The 18,231-nt window shown below is 46.0% G+C and overlaps 1 protein-coding gene across 2 annotated transcripts in view; it reads left to right on the top strand.

The window, feature by feature from the left end:
- Nucleotides 1-18,231, top strand: part of LOC139264479 (thrombospondin type-1 domain-containing protein 7A-like) — a 757,124-nt gene that overhangs the window by 474,928 nt on the left and 263,965 nt on the right. Inside the window, exons 4-5 of one of the 2 annotated variants that reach the window (XM_070881021.1) lie at nucleotides 10,816-10,997; nucleotides 14,587-14,655. In XM_070881021.1, coding sequence (XP_070737122.1) covers nucleotides 10,816-10,997; nucleotides 14,587-14,655 — 251 coding nt within the window. The remainder of the gene's footprint in view (nucleotides 1-10,815; nucleotides 10,998-14,586; nucleotides 14,656-18,231) is intronic. The other variant, XM_070881020.1, reaches the window with a different exon arrangement.

The raw sequence follows: 18,231 nt of genomic DNA on the forward strand, positions 1-18,231 counted from the left end.
CTGTCCTGGCTGAGATCACCTCACTCAACAGCGTCCTGGTTTGTGTGGTTCAGACGTGGAAGATTTAATGCCGGTTTTGTGAAGTCGCACCAGCTGCATAAAATCTCACGCAACCATGTGCTCTTGATCCACTCTGTGCCACATTTTATAGAATGCAACTGGGGGGAAATAAAAGGCAGCGAGACCTGTGTGTGTGGACTTCATTTCAATTGATAAAATATTTAAATCAGGTCCCAGGCCGAGTCTCGCAACTTTTGGCACGGTATGATGTCGTAGCTTTAGAAAAAAGGGGAAAAGACTGGAAAAAAGGCATAAATATAATGAAAGTAGAAATACACTATTGTCACATGGAGCACACATTCACGTTGATGGCTTGAATACCACTTTTAGAAAAAAACGGGAACAGCCAGCGGGAGAGATGTCTTACAAAATAGAATCTGGTGGTTGCTGGAGTAGAGAAAGATTTTAAGACTTTTGTTTTCTGTAACTGGTGGGGGTGGGGGGCTCTATGTTAACAACTAACCAGTCGTCCTGGTTTTCTGATGTAGAAGCTTCCTTTTAACACTATAGGAATCTTGACTTCCAGCTGCTTTAGCTACTCTGCTCCATTTCTGGCCTTTGCTTTACCTTTGCTGAGGCAAACATCTCTCCAAGAACACTTTACTAACAGTATGTAGTTTCTCAAGCATTAATGCCTAAATACCATGGTGGTAATTTCAAAATGTCTAAATGAAGGACTTGCTCCTTTGATCAAAATATAACGATAGCTTATTTCTTCAGTGAGTGGCAGGTTCTCACAGTTGCCCACCTGAATATAAGTAATGATGTAGTGGCTTGATTTTTATGCATAATATTCAATATTAAATAATTTTCCACTCCCCTCCCCCCGATTCCTATGTGACTTCTTATGATGTCAGAGAGCCAGACCATTGAGAGAGGTTGGATACAGGAGCAGTGACAAACCGCAAGTCATTCTAGCCACTATCATAGTCCTCACTGAAGGAATAAGTGGCAGGAACGTAAGAGCAACTGTTTTTCCAGCCTGTCCTCTTCGATGGTTGCCACTGGCCACAGATGGGAGAAAGAGGGATAAGGGATTAGCCAAATAAAATGCCTTAAAATTGGAGTAAATATTTAAAAAAATCACAGACTATCAGTTCCCCAAAAGTTCGTCAACATCCTCCGCCTGGTCCACGACGATATGCAGGCCGTGATCCTTACTAACGGATCCATTACAGACCCAATCCACGTCTGGACCGGGGTCAAGCAGAGCTACGTCATCGCCCCAATCCTCTTCTCAATCTTCCTCACTGCCATGCTTCACCTCACAGTCAACAAGCTCCCCGCTAGAGTGGAACTAAACTACAGAACCAGTGGGAAGCTATTCAACCTTCGTTGTCTCCAGGCCAGGTCCAAGACCACTCCAACCTCTGTCATCGAGCTACAGTACGCAGATGACGCCTGTGTCTGCGCACATACAGAGCCTGAACTCCAGGACATAGTCAATGTATTTACTGAGACATACGAAAGCATGGGCCTTACGCTAAACATCCGTAAGACAAAGGTCCTCCATCAGCCTGTCCTCGCCGCACAGTACTGCCCCCCAGTCATCAAGATCCACGGCGCATTCCTGGACAACGTGGACCATTTCCCATACCTCGGGAGTCTCTTATCAACAAGAGCAGACATTGATGATGAGAGTCTATGAGTGTCATATAGTAGAAATTACATGTGTGGTTTGATAGTTACCAGGAGAATTCAGCACACAAAGGGTTGTAGTAATTGGAGCGATTTTCATAAATGACTTCATATTTCATATTTCCCAGGAATTGCTACATCCTTTTAAACTTCAGTTGTGCAACACCCCACTGTACATGCGCTTCCTCGAAATTTCAAGCTTGGTGAAGCAGAAAAAAGGCCATTATGGTTAATTTTCCACGGTGCTGAGACATTTCTTCAGCGCGACTGGGATTGAGTGTATGTATCCAATGGTGGTGAAGAATCAAATACTATTTCTTTCATTTTTTTCACCACCACTGTAGGTTTAACTTTATTCAGATAGAGCATCTTTTCTCTAGTCACAAGTCAATTGATAACAGGGAGAATACATGCAGCAGCTAGTTACTTACACACCTTTATTAAAACACGGGGGTTGATCTTTGAAGCCCGTGGGGAGGCCCCACTTCCAAACTGTTGGTGCCGGCCTGAGGCCCATGTCATTTCGAGGCCTGGTTGGCACTTACATGCCACCGGTGTGTTGCGGGCGCCCCGTTGCAGCTCAGAGTTGTGGGAGGGTGTAAATTGGCCACTCTCACTCCAAGCCGGCTGGTAGTTTGCATGGATGAGGGCAGAGGTAATTTCAGGGAGGCAGTGATTTGGCAGCGGACCAGAGTTTTTTGGGGATCCAGTAGGAAGATTTCTGCTCTTAGAGCCACTATCAATAAATGCTAACGGTATCCTAGGCCATTTTCTGAGCAGTGTCCAGCGGTCCGATTAGGAATTGTTTGTTAGGCTGCTCAATGCCGAGTAAAATTGGGCAGAGCATGCATGGCACACACTCCACTCTATACCTGAAAATTCCAATCAGTTTCCTACAACCGAACCCTGATTCGAATATTTACATAACCTCCTGCCTGTTTCAGGGCAGGTCCACCTGGAAAATGCATTGAAACAAAAGAAAGAAAGAAAGACTTGCATTTATATAGCATCTTTTACGACCACCACACGTCTCAAAGCATTTTACAACCAATGAAGTATTTTTGAAGTCTAGTCACTGTTGCAAGATGGGAAACGTGGCAGCCAATTTGTGCACAGATTTGCTCCCAAAAACAGCAATGTGATAATGACCAGATAATCTGTATTTTTGTTATGTTGATTGAGGGATAAATATTGGCCAGGTCTGCTCGTCTTTGAAATTGTGCCATAGGATCTTTTACATTCACCTGAGAGAGCAGACGGGTCCTCGGTTTAATGTGTCATCGGAAAGACAGCACCGCCGACAGTGCAGCATTCCCTCAGTACTGCAGGAGTGTCAGCCTAAATTAATGTGCTCAAATCTCTGGAGTGGGACATTCAATGGATCTTGGGCATCAATGGAGCAGCCGAGGTGACACTTCCCTCTCCTCCACAATTTTCAATTGCTGGCCTCCCATTTTCCATGCGAGAGATGGGTGGCCGGCAGTTAAAAGTCAGTCCCAGAGATAACATGAAACAGACACTTGTTGCCTTACATATGGTTTAAGAAGATAAGTGTTATATATGTAAACCTGTGTAGCCACCAGAGGGCTCATCCCCTGGAGTCCCAAGGGATCGCACAATCCCTTGGGAGCACTGGTACTTAAGAAGGCCTCACAGGCTGGAGAGGCACTCTGGAGACCTGCAATAAAAGACTAAGGTCACACTTTAATTTGAGCTCACAGTATCCAGTCAGACTCTTTATTCATACATAATAATTGGTGACGAAATACAGATGACGAACCCAACGGTGCAGAGAACAGTGGGCATCCTAGAGAAAATTTTCGGAGGAAGATGATTGGGAAACCTTGCTGGAGCGACTCGACCAATACTTTGTGGCCAACGAGCTGGAAGGAGAAGCGAACGCTGGCAAACGTAGGGCGATTCTCCTCACCGTCTGCGGGGCACCAACTTATGGCCCCATGAAAAATCTGCTTGCTCCAGCAAAACCCACAGAGAAATCGTACAATGATTTGTGCACACTGGTCCGGAAGCATCTGAAACCGAAGGAAAATGTTCTGATAGCGAGATACTGGTTCTACACCTACAAAAGGTCTGAAGGCCAGGAAGTGGCGAGTTATGTCGCCGAGCTGAGATGCCTTGCAGGACATTGCGAATTTGAATGACATTTGGAGCACATGCTCAGGGACTTCTTTGTACTTGGCATTGGCCACGAAATGATACTTCACAAACTATTGATTGAAGAGACCCTAGCCTTGAGTAAAGCCATAGCGATAGCCCAGGCGTTCATTGCCCCCATTGACAATACGGAGCAAATCTCTCAGCACATGAGTGGTGCTACAAGTACTGTGAACAAAGTGATGTTGTTTTCAAATTGCAACGTACAGGGCAGGCCCCACATGCCTGCAGCTGCATGTCCGCAGATGTCTCAGAGTCCACCATCAAGGGTGATGAATGCAAGGCCATTAATACCTTGTTGGCGCTGCGGGGGTTGATCATTGTTTCCATTCATGCCGCTTCAAAGGGTATGTTTGCAAGGGCTGTGGAACAATGGAACACCTCCAACGTATGTGCAGGTGAGCCGCAACCCCTGCTAATCCTGCAAACCACCATGTTGCAAAGGAGGACAGATCCACAGCGGATCACGACGAACCAGAGCCTCAGACCGAGGAGGCAGAAGCATATGAGGTGCACACATTTACCACAAAGTGTCCCCCTATAATGTTGAATTAAATGGACTCCCGGTGTCAATGGAGCTGAACATGGGCGCGAGCCAGTCCATTATGAGCGAAAAGACTTTCGATAAATTGTGGTGGAGCAAGGCCTCAAGGCCAGTCCTGACTCCCATTCATACTAAACTGAGAACTTACACAAAGGAACTGATTCCCGTCATCGGCAGCGCTACTGTAATGGTCTCCTACGATGGAGCGGTGCACAAGCTACCACTCTGGGTGGTACCGGGCGATGGTCCCACGCTTCTCGGCAGGAGCTGGCTGGGAAAGATACGCTCGAATTGGGACGACGTCCGAGCGCTCTCGTCCATTGACGACACTTCGTGTGGCCAGATCTTAAACAAGTTCCCCTCACTGTTCGAACCAGGCATCGGGAAGTTCCAAGGAGCAAAAGTGCAGATCCACCTAATTCCGGGGGTACTACTGATCCATCACAAGGCGAGAACAGTACCGTACATGATGAGAAAGAGAGGGTGGAGATCGAGCTGGACCGGCTGCAACGAAAGGGCATTATTTCGCCAATCGATTTCAACGAGTGGGCCAGTCCAATTGTTCCAGTCCTCAAGGGAGACGGCACCGTCAGAATCTGTGGGGATTACAAAGTAACTATCAAGCATTTCTCCCTGCCGTATTAATACCCACTACCAAAGGCTGATGACCTTTTTGCAATGCTGGCGGGAGGAAAGACGTTCACGAAGCTGCACTTGACCTCAGCCGACATGACGCAGGAGCTGGAGGAATCATCGAAGGGCCTCATCTGCATCAACACGCAGAAAGGTCTCTTCATTTACAACAGATGCCCGTTTGGGATTCGATCAGCTGCGGCGATATTCCAGAGAAACATGAAAAGCTTACCCGCGCACGGTGGTCTTCCAGGATAACATCTTGGTTACAGGTCGGGACACAGTCGAGCATCTGCAGAACCTGGAGGAGGTTCTTAGTCGATTCAACCGTGTGGGGCTCAGGCTAGAACGCTCGAAGTGCGTTTTCCGGGAGAAGAATCGCGGCGGACGGCATCAGGCCCACCGATTCGAAGACGGAGACAATCGAGAACGGACCGAGGCCACAGAACGTGACGTTTCTAGGACTCCTGAACTATTTTGGATACTTCTTACCGGGTCTCAGCACACTGTTAGAACCACTGTTCACCTTACTGTGTAAAGGAGATGAATGGGTATAGGGCAAAAGCCAAGAAAATGCCTTTGTAAAAGCTAGAAAATTGTTATGCTCAAACAAATTGCTGGTGTTGTATGATCCATGTAAGCCTTTGGTACTAGCATGTGATGCGTCATCGTACGGGGTCGGGTGTGTATTGTAACAAGCTAATGAACCTGGGAAATTGCAACCGGTTGCTTATGCATCCAGGAGTCTGTCTAAGGCTGAGAGAGCTTACAGCATGATTGAAAAAGAAGCGTTAGCGTGTTTTTACGGAGTAAAGAAAATGCATCAATATCTGCTTGGGCTCAAATTTGAATTGGAAACTGACCATGAGCCACTGATATCCCTTTTTTCCAAAAGTAAGGGGATAAATACGAATGCATCGGCCCGCATCCAGAGATGGGCGCTCACCTTGTCCGCATACAACTATGCCATCCGCCACAGGCCAGGCACAGAAAACTGTGCCGATGCTCTCAGTAGGCTGCCATTGCCCGCCACGGGGGTGGAAATGGCACAGCCCGCAGATTTAGTCATGGTAATGGAAGCATTCAAGAGTGAGCAATCACCCGTCACAGCCCAACACATTAGAACCTGGACGAGCCAGGACCCCTTACTGTCCCGAGTAAAGAATCTTGTGCTTCACGGGAGCTGGTCCAGTGTCCCAGTGGAAATGCAGGAAGAGATAAAGCTGTACCAATGGCACAAAGATGAAATGTCTATACAGACAGACTGCCTTCTGTGGGGTAATCGAGTAATGGTCCCCAAGAAGGGCACGGACAATTTCAGCGGTGATCTCCACAGTACTCACCCAGGCATTGTAATGATGAAAGCGATAGCCAGATCCCAAGTGTGATGGCCCGGTATCGATGCAGACTTAGAGTCCTGCATGCACAAATGTAACACATGCTCGCAGTTAAGTAATGCACCCAGGGAGGCGCCACTAAGTTTAAGGTCTTAGCCCTCCAAACTTGTGGTCCAGGGTCCATGTCGACTATGCAGGCCCGTTTTTGGCTGAAATGTTTCTCGTGGTTGTAGGTGCGTACTCCAAATGGATTGAATATGAGATAATGTCGGCAAGCACGTCCATTGCCACCACTGAAAGCCTGCAGGCCATGTTTTCCACGAACAGCCTGCCTGATGTCCTTGTGAGCGACAACGGGCCATGTTTCACCAGTGCCGAGTTCAAAGAGTTCATGACCCGTAATGGAATCAAACATGTTACATCTGCTCCGTTCAAACCAGCATCCAATGGTCAGGCAGAGAGAGCAGTGCAAACTATCAAGCAGAGCTTGAAGAGGGTAACTGAAGACTCACTGCAGACTCGCATATCCCAAGTCCTACTTAGCTACCCACCCGCTCACTGGGATTCCACCCGCTGAACTGCTCATAAAAAGGGCACTTAAGACAAGGCTGATCTAAATGAACAGGTAGAGAGCAGGCGGCTTCAACAAAGTACATATCATGATAGCACAAATGTGCCACGCAAAATTGAAATCAATGATCCTGTATTTGTGTTGAACTATGGACAAGGTCCCAAGTGGTTTCCCGGAACTGTTGTGGCCAAAGAGGGTAGTCGGGTGTTTCAGGTCAAACTTTCAAATGGACTCATCTACCGGAAACACTTGGACCAAATCAAACTCAGATTCACGGACTACCCTGAGCAACCCACATTGAATCCTACCTTCTTTGACCCCCCAACATACACACCAGTGGCAACCGACACCGCGTTGACCACGAAGCAGAATCTATCACCCACAGCAGCCCTCCAGGACTCACCACACCAGGCAGCCCAGCAAGGCCAGCTGCACAGCAGCCCAGGGAGGGCCCAACAAACGATTCACCAAAACCAGCATTTGCACCGAGACGATCAACCAGGCAAAGAAAGGCCCCTGATCGACTCACCTTGTAAATAGTTACATCATTGACTTTGGGAGAGAGTGTTGTTATATATGTAAACCTGTATATACCTTATGTAGCCACCAGATGGCTCATCCCCTGGAGTCCCAAGGGATCCCACAATCCCTTGGGTGCACTGGTACTTAAGGAGGCCTCACAGGCCTCTGGAGACCTACAATAAAAGACTAAGGTCACACTTTAATTTGAGCTCAGTATCTAGTCAGGCTCTTTATTCACACATAACAATAAGAACATAAGAAATACAAAGGCCATACCTGTTCCGCCATTCAATAAGATCATGGCTGGTCTGATCATGGACTCAGCTCCACTTCCCCGCCCACTCCCCATATCCCCTTATCTCCTTATCATTTAAGAAACTGTCTATTTCTATTTGAAATTTATTCAATGTCCCAGCTTCCACAGCTCCCTGAGGCAGCAAATTCCACAGATTTACAACCCTCTGAGAGAAGAAATTTCTCCTCCTTAAATGGGTAGCTCCTTATTCTAAGATCTAGTTCTAGTCTCCCCCATCAGTGGAAACATCCTCTCTGCATTCACCTCTCAATCTTCTGAATTCCAATGAGTAGAGGCCTAACCTACTCAACCTTTCCTCATGTCAACCCCCTCATCCCCGGAATCAACCTAGTGAACCTTCTCTGAACTGCCTCCAAAGCAAGTATATCCTTTCGTAAATATGGAAACCAAAACTGCACGCAATATTCCAGGTGTGGCCTTACCAATACCCTGTATAGCTGTAGTAAGACTTCCCTGCTTTTATACTCCATCACCTTTGCAATAAAGGCCAAAATACATTGGCATTCCTGATCACTTGCTGTACCTGCATACTATCCATTTGTGTTTCATGCACAAGTACCCCCAGGTCCCGCTGTACTGCGGCACTTTGCAATCTTCCTCCATTTAAATAATAACTTCTTTGATTTTTTTCTGCCAAAGTGCATGATCTCACACTTTCCAACATTATACTCCATCTACCAAATTTTTGCCCACTCAGTTATCCTATGTCCTTTTGCAGATTTTTTGTGTCCTCCTCACGCATTGCTTTTCCTCTCATCTTTGTATCATCAGCAAACTTGGCTAGGTTACACTCAGTCCCTTCCAAGTCGTTAATATAGATTGTAAATAGTTGGGGTCCCAGAACTGATCCCTGTGGCACCTCACTAGTTACTGGTTGCCAACCAGAGAATGAACCATTTATTCCGACTCCGTTCTCTGTTAGATAGCCAATTCTCTATCCATGCTAATATATTACCCCCCACCCTGTGAACTTTAGTCTTGTGCAGTAACCTTTTTTGAACATTGCTTTGAAATTAATTGCAGCCTTATTAGATCCATCTTCTCAGAGAATCAGTGTTAATGTTCATATTGGTTCACATTTGTAGAGGTGGTAGCTATGTTTGTTGCCCTCTAATTTTCTCCCGCACATCCTCTGCTAAATAAACTGACTCCTGCTGGTAAACATGCATTCAATAAGCCAGGTATGCTCCTTATCTGAACCCAGACAGCCATTCTTCATGAGCGAGTGTGGTCAGCGAGTATCGATAGGCTACTCAGCTGTAGAGGTTTCAGAGCCAAGCTCAGTTCTGTCCTCATCCATTGTCCATACACACACTCTTTTCATCAGGGGTTCCTGAACAATGATTAGGAGTAGGGACCCTAGCCAATTTTCCCCTCCTAGCTTAGATGGTGCTCTGAGTCAAACTACCATGTCTACCCCATTTCCCTGCTGAGTTCAGTTATCTCCGATACCTACATTTTCAACATCAGCATACCTAAAGCACCAGCTTTCTTCACATTCTTCACATTCCATCATTAGATAAAAAGCAGCCTCCATCCAGATTACCAATGAGTATTTTTATATGTTTTAAATAGCAGCAGAGACAAGTGACAGTCACTGTTTATCATTTTGAAATGTATTGCTCGCCGTTGCCTCATAAAATACTTTACTGGGTTGAATATGGAAATTCTGTCAGCGACGTCTTCAAAAATATAGATCTGAAATATGGCCCGGCTGCCTCATTAATTTTTTAAGCAAGGAGCATCTAACATCCTACTTAAAAAGCTCTCTTTCCTTTTATATGCATTAACTCTAGGAGTATAAAATATCCTTTGAAGTTTGCAGGATGCATATAATCCTTAAAATTAAATCAAAAAGTTCCTTTATATTTATTTTTATGCTGAAATATTTCAAAAAGAATGTGCAGCTCCAAGAACAATCCCAGTATTTTCTGCCTAAATGAAATGCTTGGAATGCTGCTATTTTTTCCTCCAAATTTTAATGCCAAAGTATCGTAGTCCTCAAAGAGATTTAGGCCTGGCTATTTCACTACATGTATGCTAAGCGCCAATTTAGCAATGTTTTTATACTGTCTGTTGGCAAGAATCTTTTTTCTAGACAGTACCAACACTGGCAGTAATAGATAACTGCTGGAATGAAGAAAGTAGAGTAATTGGGAGTAGGCCAAAGGAGTTGCTCCCAATGTTTGATTTATTTTTCAAAATAGAGTTGTAACATGCTTTAATTACTGCACTGCCGAAGTTCAGGGCCCGTATATTTATTTTGTTCACTCTGCTTTCCTATACGCCGAGATTTTTGTTCTTTGAGGGGCAGGGATACCATTATGCATTTACATGGCACTTGGCTGGGAAGGGAGTTTTAAAATATATTTTCCTTTCAGCCCTCAAAATGACACTTGGCTTGCCATCTTTTGCTTTTCTGCTGATAGTTTTCCTTGTTTCTGGCAATAAATTGGGGGAATTCTGCCAGCAGAAAATCTAAATGTGCGATATGGGAGTAGAAGATGTGATTTGCCTGCTTCAGTAGAGATAGCAGATCATTGCCAGCATTAAGCCTACAATACATATCAACAGAGAAAATCAACACACAATGCCTTAGTTTTAATTAATAGTCACAATTCCAATGTATATATGATGTTTATGTCCTCTGATGGGCCTAGCAAATCATTCCAGTGTAAAAACAAAACAAAGTACAACAAGAATTAGATTGCAGTAGCTGAAGAAGGTGGCCCCATCATCACCTCCTCAGAGGAACTGAGGACTGGTAATAAAGGCAGCCTTGCCAGCATCACTCCTTTCCAAGAAAGACTTAAAAAAAATGAAAGCAATTTTTTTTTCTTAAATTCATGCTCGGGATTTAGGTGTCAAAAGGAAGGCCAAGATTTATTGCCTCTCCCTAGAGAAGGTGGTGGTGAGCCGTCTTCTTGAACCACTGCAGACCATGTGGAATTTGAAGTGATTCATTTTGAAATGAAGTTATTTTACATTTGTTCACTGGTTCATAAATTGCTTGTTACAGATATTCGTGGATGACAACAGAATGGAGTGAATGTCGTGTCGACTCGCTACTCAGCCAGCAAGACAGAAGACGTGGAAATCAAACCGCCCTCTGTGGTGGGGGAATTCAAACTCGTGAATACTATTGTGTGCAGGCTAATGAAAACCTCTTATCTTATCTGAACAAACTTAAGGAAAAGGAAGGTAATAGACCTTGTTTGATTTGTAATGTGACCCACTGTGTTTATCCCCCGCAGGCTAAAGTTAAATGTCAGTTTGGTTCACTGCAATATCCCATTTAAGCTGAGCCTTTTCATATAGTCCTACTTCATTTTTATGAATGACGTTAATTAATATCAATTACATTGACTACCTGATAATTTTCCCCAAAGTTTTGTGAATGAATAAGATTCAGATCCAAATTTGATTCAACTATATGGCCAGGAAAGGTTTGATTGCGTTAAGGGATGTTGCATACAGTTGATTTTTTTTCTTTCTCCCTGACTATTCCAAATACCACTTTTGTATATGGAAGAGAAAGAATAAAATTAATTTTTCTTCAGCCCTCACAAAAGTATTGATTGGCCTTCTGAAGGATCAAAAGAAATATCATTCACAATCAATAAAAGAATGGATATAAAAAAAAAATAAACTCATTAAAACGTATTTTAGAACATCAACTAAGCAAATGGTGGAATAAAACTAGTAGAAACAAAAATAATATTGTTCAATGTGACCACAACAAAAAACCTTTATCTTATTCCAGTAGCCAGTATGAGCTGATCTGTAGTCCAGAGCTAGTTTATTCAAGTGTTGCCCATCACAATGCAACTTGTGCATAATCGAGATATTCTTTTTGGATGGCTCAGACTGTTCGGGTGTGTGTATAAATGAAAATCAAAACCCTCTAAGGATTTTATTTTATGAAAAGACATTCCATTTCCCTTTGTCACCTGCTTAAAAAACTGCCAAAATGCCACAGCATATTCTACTGATGGCGGGCATTGTCAACAGTGTGAATGATATACACTGTGAATAGAATTACACTGCGCAAAGAGAACCGTGCAAGGCATTTGTATCAAAATATAGTTTCCATTATTTATCAGAGGTGCCAGCCTGTTTAAATAAAAATGGGTTAATGCCTCTGTTAAAATAGTGATAAAGGAATTGAATACCAATGTGTTAAGAGTTTATTCCTTTTCTGGCTCCCATGTTAGCTGATATTGTTAACCGTTTTCTCTCCTCAGGTACTATCCCCTTCTCCCTCAAATCTGCCATCATCACCCCCTCCTCAAAAAAAACAACCCTCGATCCCTCCGTCCTTGCAAACTACTGCCACATCTCCAACCGCCCTTTCCTCTCCAAAGTCCTTGAACGTGTTGCCGCCTCCCAAATCCCTGCCCATCTTTCCCATAATTCCATGTTTGAATCCCTCCAATCCGGTTTCCGCACCTGCCAGAGTACCAAAAAGATACAAAGTCACAAATGACATCTTTTGCGACTGTGACAAAGGCAAACAATCCCTTCCCGTCCTTCTTGACTTGTCTGGAGTCTTTGACACGGTTGACCACTCTATGGGCCCAAGTTTCCACATGATTCGCGCCTGATTTTTAGGAGCAACTGGTGGAGAACGGACTATTTTAGAAATCGCAATTCTCCACATTTTTTTTTCTGCAGTTCTAGTCAGGTAGAACAGTTCTAGTTTAGAACAGAATTTTTTCTTCAAAAGGGGGCGTGTCCGGCCACTGACGCCTGATTTCAAAGTTTCCACAGTGAAAATGTACTCCAAACTAAAGTAGAATGGCGCCAGTGAAGATTTTTGTAAAACTGAAAAATCAGGCGCAGGTTATAAATTAGGCGCCCAGAACGAGGTGTGGGGGAAGGGAACTCATTAAATTCAACAATAAATCCTTATTTATACTTCTACAAATATTATACAAATAAATCCAACCTGAATAAACATTTATAAGCCAAGAAAAGATTAAATAAACCATCTTCCTACCTGTGTGAAAGTGCTTCAGCCAGGGAGAATTCTGCAGTTGTTCGTGCCGCTGAGCAAGAGAGGGAGGGAGAGAGAGAGAGGGGGGGGGAGGGAGAGAGAGGAGAGAGGAGAGAGGAGAGAGGGAGAGAGGGGAGGGAGCGAGGGAGAGAGGGAGGGAGGGGAGAGAGAGAGGGAGGGGAGAGAGGGAGCGAGGGGAGGGAGGGGAGGGAGAGAGGGAGGGAGGGGAGGGAGAGAGGGAGGGAGGGGAGAGAGAGAGGGAGGGAGGGGAGAGAGGGAGGGGAGAGAGGGAAGGGAGAGAGGGAGGGGAGAGAAGGGAGGGGAGAGAAGGGAGGGAGGGAGAGAGGGAGGGAGGGGAGGGAGAGAGGGAGGGAGGGGAGGGAGAGAGGGAGGGAGGGGAGAGAGAGAGGGGAGAGAGGGAAGGGAGAGAGGGAGGGGAGAGAAGGGAGGGAGGGAGAGAAGGGAGGGGGGGAGGGAGGGGAGAGAAGTGGGGAGGGGAGAGAAGTGGGGAGGGGAGAGAAGGGAGGGAAGAGGGGGGGGGGGTCAGGGAACAGGAGCGGGTGTCGGGTCGGGGGGGGGGGGGAGGGGAGCAGGTGTCGGGTCGGGGCGGGGAGCGGGTGTCGGGTCGGGGCGGGGAGCGGGTCGGGGGGGGAGCGGGCCTCGGGTCGGGGCGGGGAGCGGGTGTCGGGGCGGAGGGGGGAGAGCGGGTCTCGGGTCTCGGTCGGGGCGGGGGGGAGCGGGTCTCGGGTGTCGGGTCGGGGCGGGGGGGAGAGAGCGGGTGTCGGGTCGGGTCGGGGCGGGGGGGAGCGGGTCTCGGGTGTCGGGTCGGGGCGGGGGGGAGAGAGCGGGTGTCGGGTCGGGTCGGGGCGGGGGGGAGCGGGTCTCGGGTGTCGGGTCGGGGCGGGGGGGAGAGAGCGGGTGTCGGGTCGGGTCGGGGCGGGGGGGGGGAGCGGATCTCGGGTCTCGGGTCTCGGGTGTCGGGGGGGGAGCGGGTGTCGGGTCGGGTCTGGTCGGCGGGGAGAGCGGGTGTCTGGTCGGCGGGGGGGGGGGTGGGAGCGAGTGTCGGGTCTGGTCGGGCGGGGAGCAGGAGCTGGCCGTAGGAGGAGCCTCATTCACGCAGCCCCAGTGAGGCCATTGGGCCAGGGCTAGGGGCTGCGTGCTTCGGGCCCCTCCCACACAGTTCGGCGCCTGGAGCTACTGCACTTGCGTGCCGACTGTAGCGCGCATGTGCAGAGGTCCCGGCACTGTTTTCAGCGCCGGGACCTGGCTCTGCCCCCCTCACAGCTCGTGTCGGCTGCGCCGAGTGCCACAGGACCTGTAAGTCGGTGGAGAATACCGAGGATTTTTTTAGGCGCCGTTTTAGGCGCGAAAAACGGGCGCCCAGCTCGGAGAGGCGCCGTTTTTTTTCTTGTGGAAACTTGGGCCCTATCCTTCTCCAACGCCTTTCCACTGTCGTCCAGCTTTTGATCACCTGCCCTAATTTCTCCTTATACGTCTCAGTGTAAAATTTTTATCTGTGAAGTACCTTGGGGCATTTCACTACGTTAAAGGGGCTCCATAAATACAAGTTATTGTTATTGTTGTAATCTTCAAGCAATGACATTTCAGGGCCATTGTTTTTCATCTTTCAATTACGAAAACAGGATAAAGTGCATAAACTACTTTCAAGGTGAATAATTTCCCTTGTTCCCAAGCCCCAGATTGTTCAAAAGCAAATGCTGCTCTTATTTGGCTCTGTATAAGAAGGAATCTCTGTCCCGGAATTTACATAGTATTGGTTGCCTGTTATTTCAGAAAGTCGATCAGAGAACCAGGGGAAGCCTAGTATTGCACCACTTCTGTCAATCACTTCTGAAATAACAGGTATGTAATTAAAGCATTCTACAGCACATTTATTTTGCTTGAATTCATTCAAATAATTAAGGCTCCAAACATCACAGGTGTTTCTCTGACATTATTTTGAGTCAGTTGTATTTCTCATGGGACTGAGTAATTTTGTTCATGTGCCATCTGTACAGCAGCCAACATCTTTTGTAGATGTTTATCTTAATAAATATGGGTAGAGGTAATCTCAGCAGCAGTAGTGGATTTGCAGTTTTTCATGAGTCTGACGTACCCGTAACTCACAAGTGCTCTAAGCATGAATGATTGCGCCTTACAAGCATTAAGAGTAGATTGCCTACAACTGATCATAACTGGTGAGACAGTCTGCTTACACTGTGGTTGCATGTCTCCTGGTGCAGCCATAGGCATAAGTTTGTTAATTATGAAGTTTTTACACAGTTGTACATGTCACTTACAGGTCACTTACAGGGTCATTTATTCACACAATGGGGTAGATCTCGACTTAGAAGCACAGTGTCCAAGTGGTGATGGTGAATTGGCAGCCGTTTTACAGCTCTCCTGATTTTATTACCATTGGAAGTCAGACTATTCGCTACCACCCGTTTTACACGATCGCACAAAGACAAAATCTACAACTCTGTTACTAATTCAAAGTTGTTAAATTATTTTGAAACTATTTATATTATCACCATTGTTCTCCCAATTCCCCCAATTTACAGTTGTGTTCTTCACTCCGTTCCGCCGAGTTCATTTTTCCACTTTTCGTCCCCCACCAGTTCTCTCTCGCCCTCTTCTCTGATTCCCCTTGTCCCCAGTTCATAAAGTCACTTTTCTCAGATTCTTCCTCTTCCCTTTCACTCCCCCAGTTCACATAAGCACTCTTCACTGCACCAAGATAATCCTGTAATTCTTCCCCACCCCCAAAACTCATGACGTAGTCTTCTTTAATTCTGTTCCCTCCCCTCAGTTCACAGAAACAATCTCTTCTGGCCCTTTGCTTATCTTTGATAGATTTTTTTCAGAAAATAATATTTTAGGACACAGTATCTGAGTAATTTGAGACATGTGGTAAGTGTAGCATGCTTGGGAGGAAAAAGGTGACTTTGAACCTATAATCCCCGAAGTTTTCCAGGACTGGGGTTTTCCTCGTGTCAGTTGTGGGTCTGTTGTAGACTAATTGATAGAGATTGATTGCTATGCTTGGACATAAACTCCATTATCATTGTATCAGGTGGCTACCAAGATGGTAGAAGGTTAAAGAGATGGAGCGTGCTCTTTTTACATCATAAGAACATAAGAACATAAGAAATAGAAACATAGAAAATAGGTGCAGGAGTAGGCCATTCGGCCCTTCTAGCCTGCACCGCCATTCAATGAGTTCATGGCTGAACATGCAACTTCAGTACCCCATTCCTGCTTTCTCGCCATACCCCTTGATCCCCCTAGTAGTAAGGACTTCATCGAACTCCTTTTTGAATATATTTAGTGAATTGGCCTCAACAACTTTCTGTGGTAGAGAATTCCACAGGTTCACCACTCTCTGGGTGAAGAAGTTTCTCCTCATCTCGGTCCTAAATGGCTTCCCCCTTATCCTTAGACTGTGTCCCCTGGTTCTGGACTTCCCCAACATTGGGAACATTCTTCCTGCATCTAACCTGTCTAAACCCATCAGAATTTTAAATGTTTCTATGAGGTCCCCTCTCATTCTTCTGAACTCCAGTGAATACAAGCCCAGTTGATCCAGTCTTTCTTGATAGGTCAGTCCCGCCATCCCGGGAATCAGTCTGGTGAACCTTCGCTGCACTCCCTCAATAGCAAGAATGTCCTTCCTCAGGTTAGGAGACCAAAACTGTACACAATACTCCAGGTGTGGCCTCACCAAGGCCCTGTACAACTGTAGCAACACCTCCCTGCCCCTGTACTCAAATCCCCTCGTTATGAAGGCCAACATGCCATTTGCTTTCTTAACCGCCTGCTGTACCTGCATGCCAATCTTCAATGACTGATGTACCATGACACCCAGGTCTCGTTGCACCTCCCCTTTTCCTAATCTGTCACCATTCAGATAATATTCTGTCTCTCTGTTTTTACCACCAAAGTGGATAACCTCACATTTATCCACATTATACTTCATCTGCCATGCATTTGCCCACTCACCTAACCTATCCAAGTCGCTCTGCAGCCTCATAGCATCCTCCTCGCAGCTCACACTGCCACCCAATTTAGTGTCATCCGCAAATTTGGAGATACTACATTTAATCCCCTCGTCTAAATCATTAATGTACAGTGTAAACAGCTGGGGCCCCAGCACAGAACCTTGCGGTACCCCACTAGTCACTGCCTGCCATTCTGAAAAGTACCCATTTACTCCTATTCTTTGCTTCCTGTCTGACAACCAGTTCTCAATCCATGTCAGCACACTACCCCCAATCCTATGTGCTTTAACTTTGCACATTGATCTCTTGTGTGGGACCTTGTCGAAAGCCTTCTGAAAGTCCAAATATACCACATCAACTGGTTCTCCCTTGTCCACTCTACTGGAAACATCCTCAAAAAATTCCAGAAGATTTGTCAACCATGATTTCCCTTTCACAAATCCATGCTGACTTGGACCTATCATGTCACCTCTTTCCAAATGCACTGCTATGACATCCTTAATAATTGATTCCATCATTTTACCCACTACCGATGTCAGGCTGACCGGTCTATAATTCCCTGTTTTCTCTCTCCCTCCTTTTTTAAAAAGTGGGGTTACATTGGCTACCCTCAACTCGATAGGAACTGATCCAGAGTCAATGGAATATTGGAAAATGACTGTCAATGCATCCGCTATTCCCAAGGCCACCTCCTTAAGTACTCTGGGATGCAGTCCATCAGGCCCTGGGGATTTATCGGCCTTCAATCCCATCAATTTCCCCAACACAATTTCATGACTAATAAGGATTTCCCGCAGTTCCTCCTCCTTACTAGACCCTCTGACCCTTTTTATATCCGGAAGGTTGTTTGTGTCCTCCTTAGTGAATACCGAACCAAAGTACTTGTTCAATTGGTCCGCCATTTCTTTGTTCCCCGTTATGACTTCCCTTGATTCTGACTGCAGGGGACCTACGTTTGTCTTTACTAACCTTTTTCTCTTTACATATCTATAGAAACTTTTGCAATCCGTCTTAATGTTCCCTGCAAGCTTCTTCTCGTACTCCATTTTCCCTGCCCTAATCAAACCCTTTGTCCTCCTCTGCTGAGTTCTAAATTTCTCCCAGTCCCCGGGTTTGCTGCTATTTCTGACCAATTTCTATGCCACTTCCTTGGCTTTAATACTATCCCTGATTTCCCTTGATAGCCACGGTTGAGCCACCTTCCCTTTTTTATTTTTACGCCAGACAGGAATGTACAATTGTTGTAGTTCATCCATGCGGTCTCTAAATGTCTGTCATTGCCCATCCACAGTCAACCCCTTAAGTATCATTCGCCAATCTATCCTAGCCAATTCACGCCTCATACCTTCAAAGTTACCCTTCTTTAAGTTCTGGACCATGGTCTCTGAATTAACTGTTTCATTCTCCATCCTAATGCAGAATTCCACCATATTATGGT

This window comes from Pristiophorus japonicus, chromosome 5, assembly GCF_044704955.1.
Source record: "Pristiophorus japonicus isolate sPriJap1 chromosome 5, sPriJap1.hap1, whole genome shotgun sequence".
NCBI classification, from domain to species: domain Eukaryota; kingdom Metazoa; phylum Chordata; class Chondrichthyes; family Pristiophoridae; genus Pristiophorus; species Pristiophorus japonicus.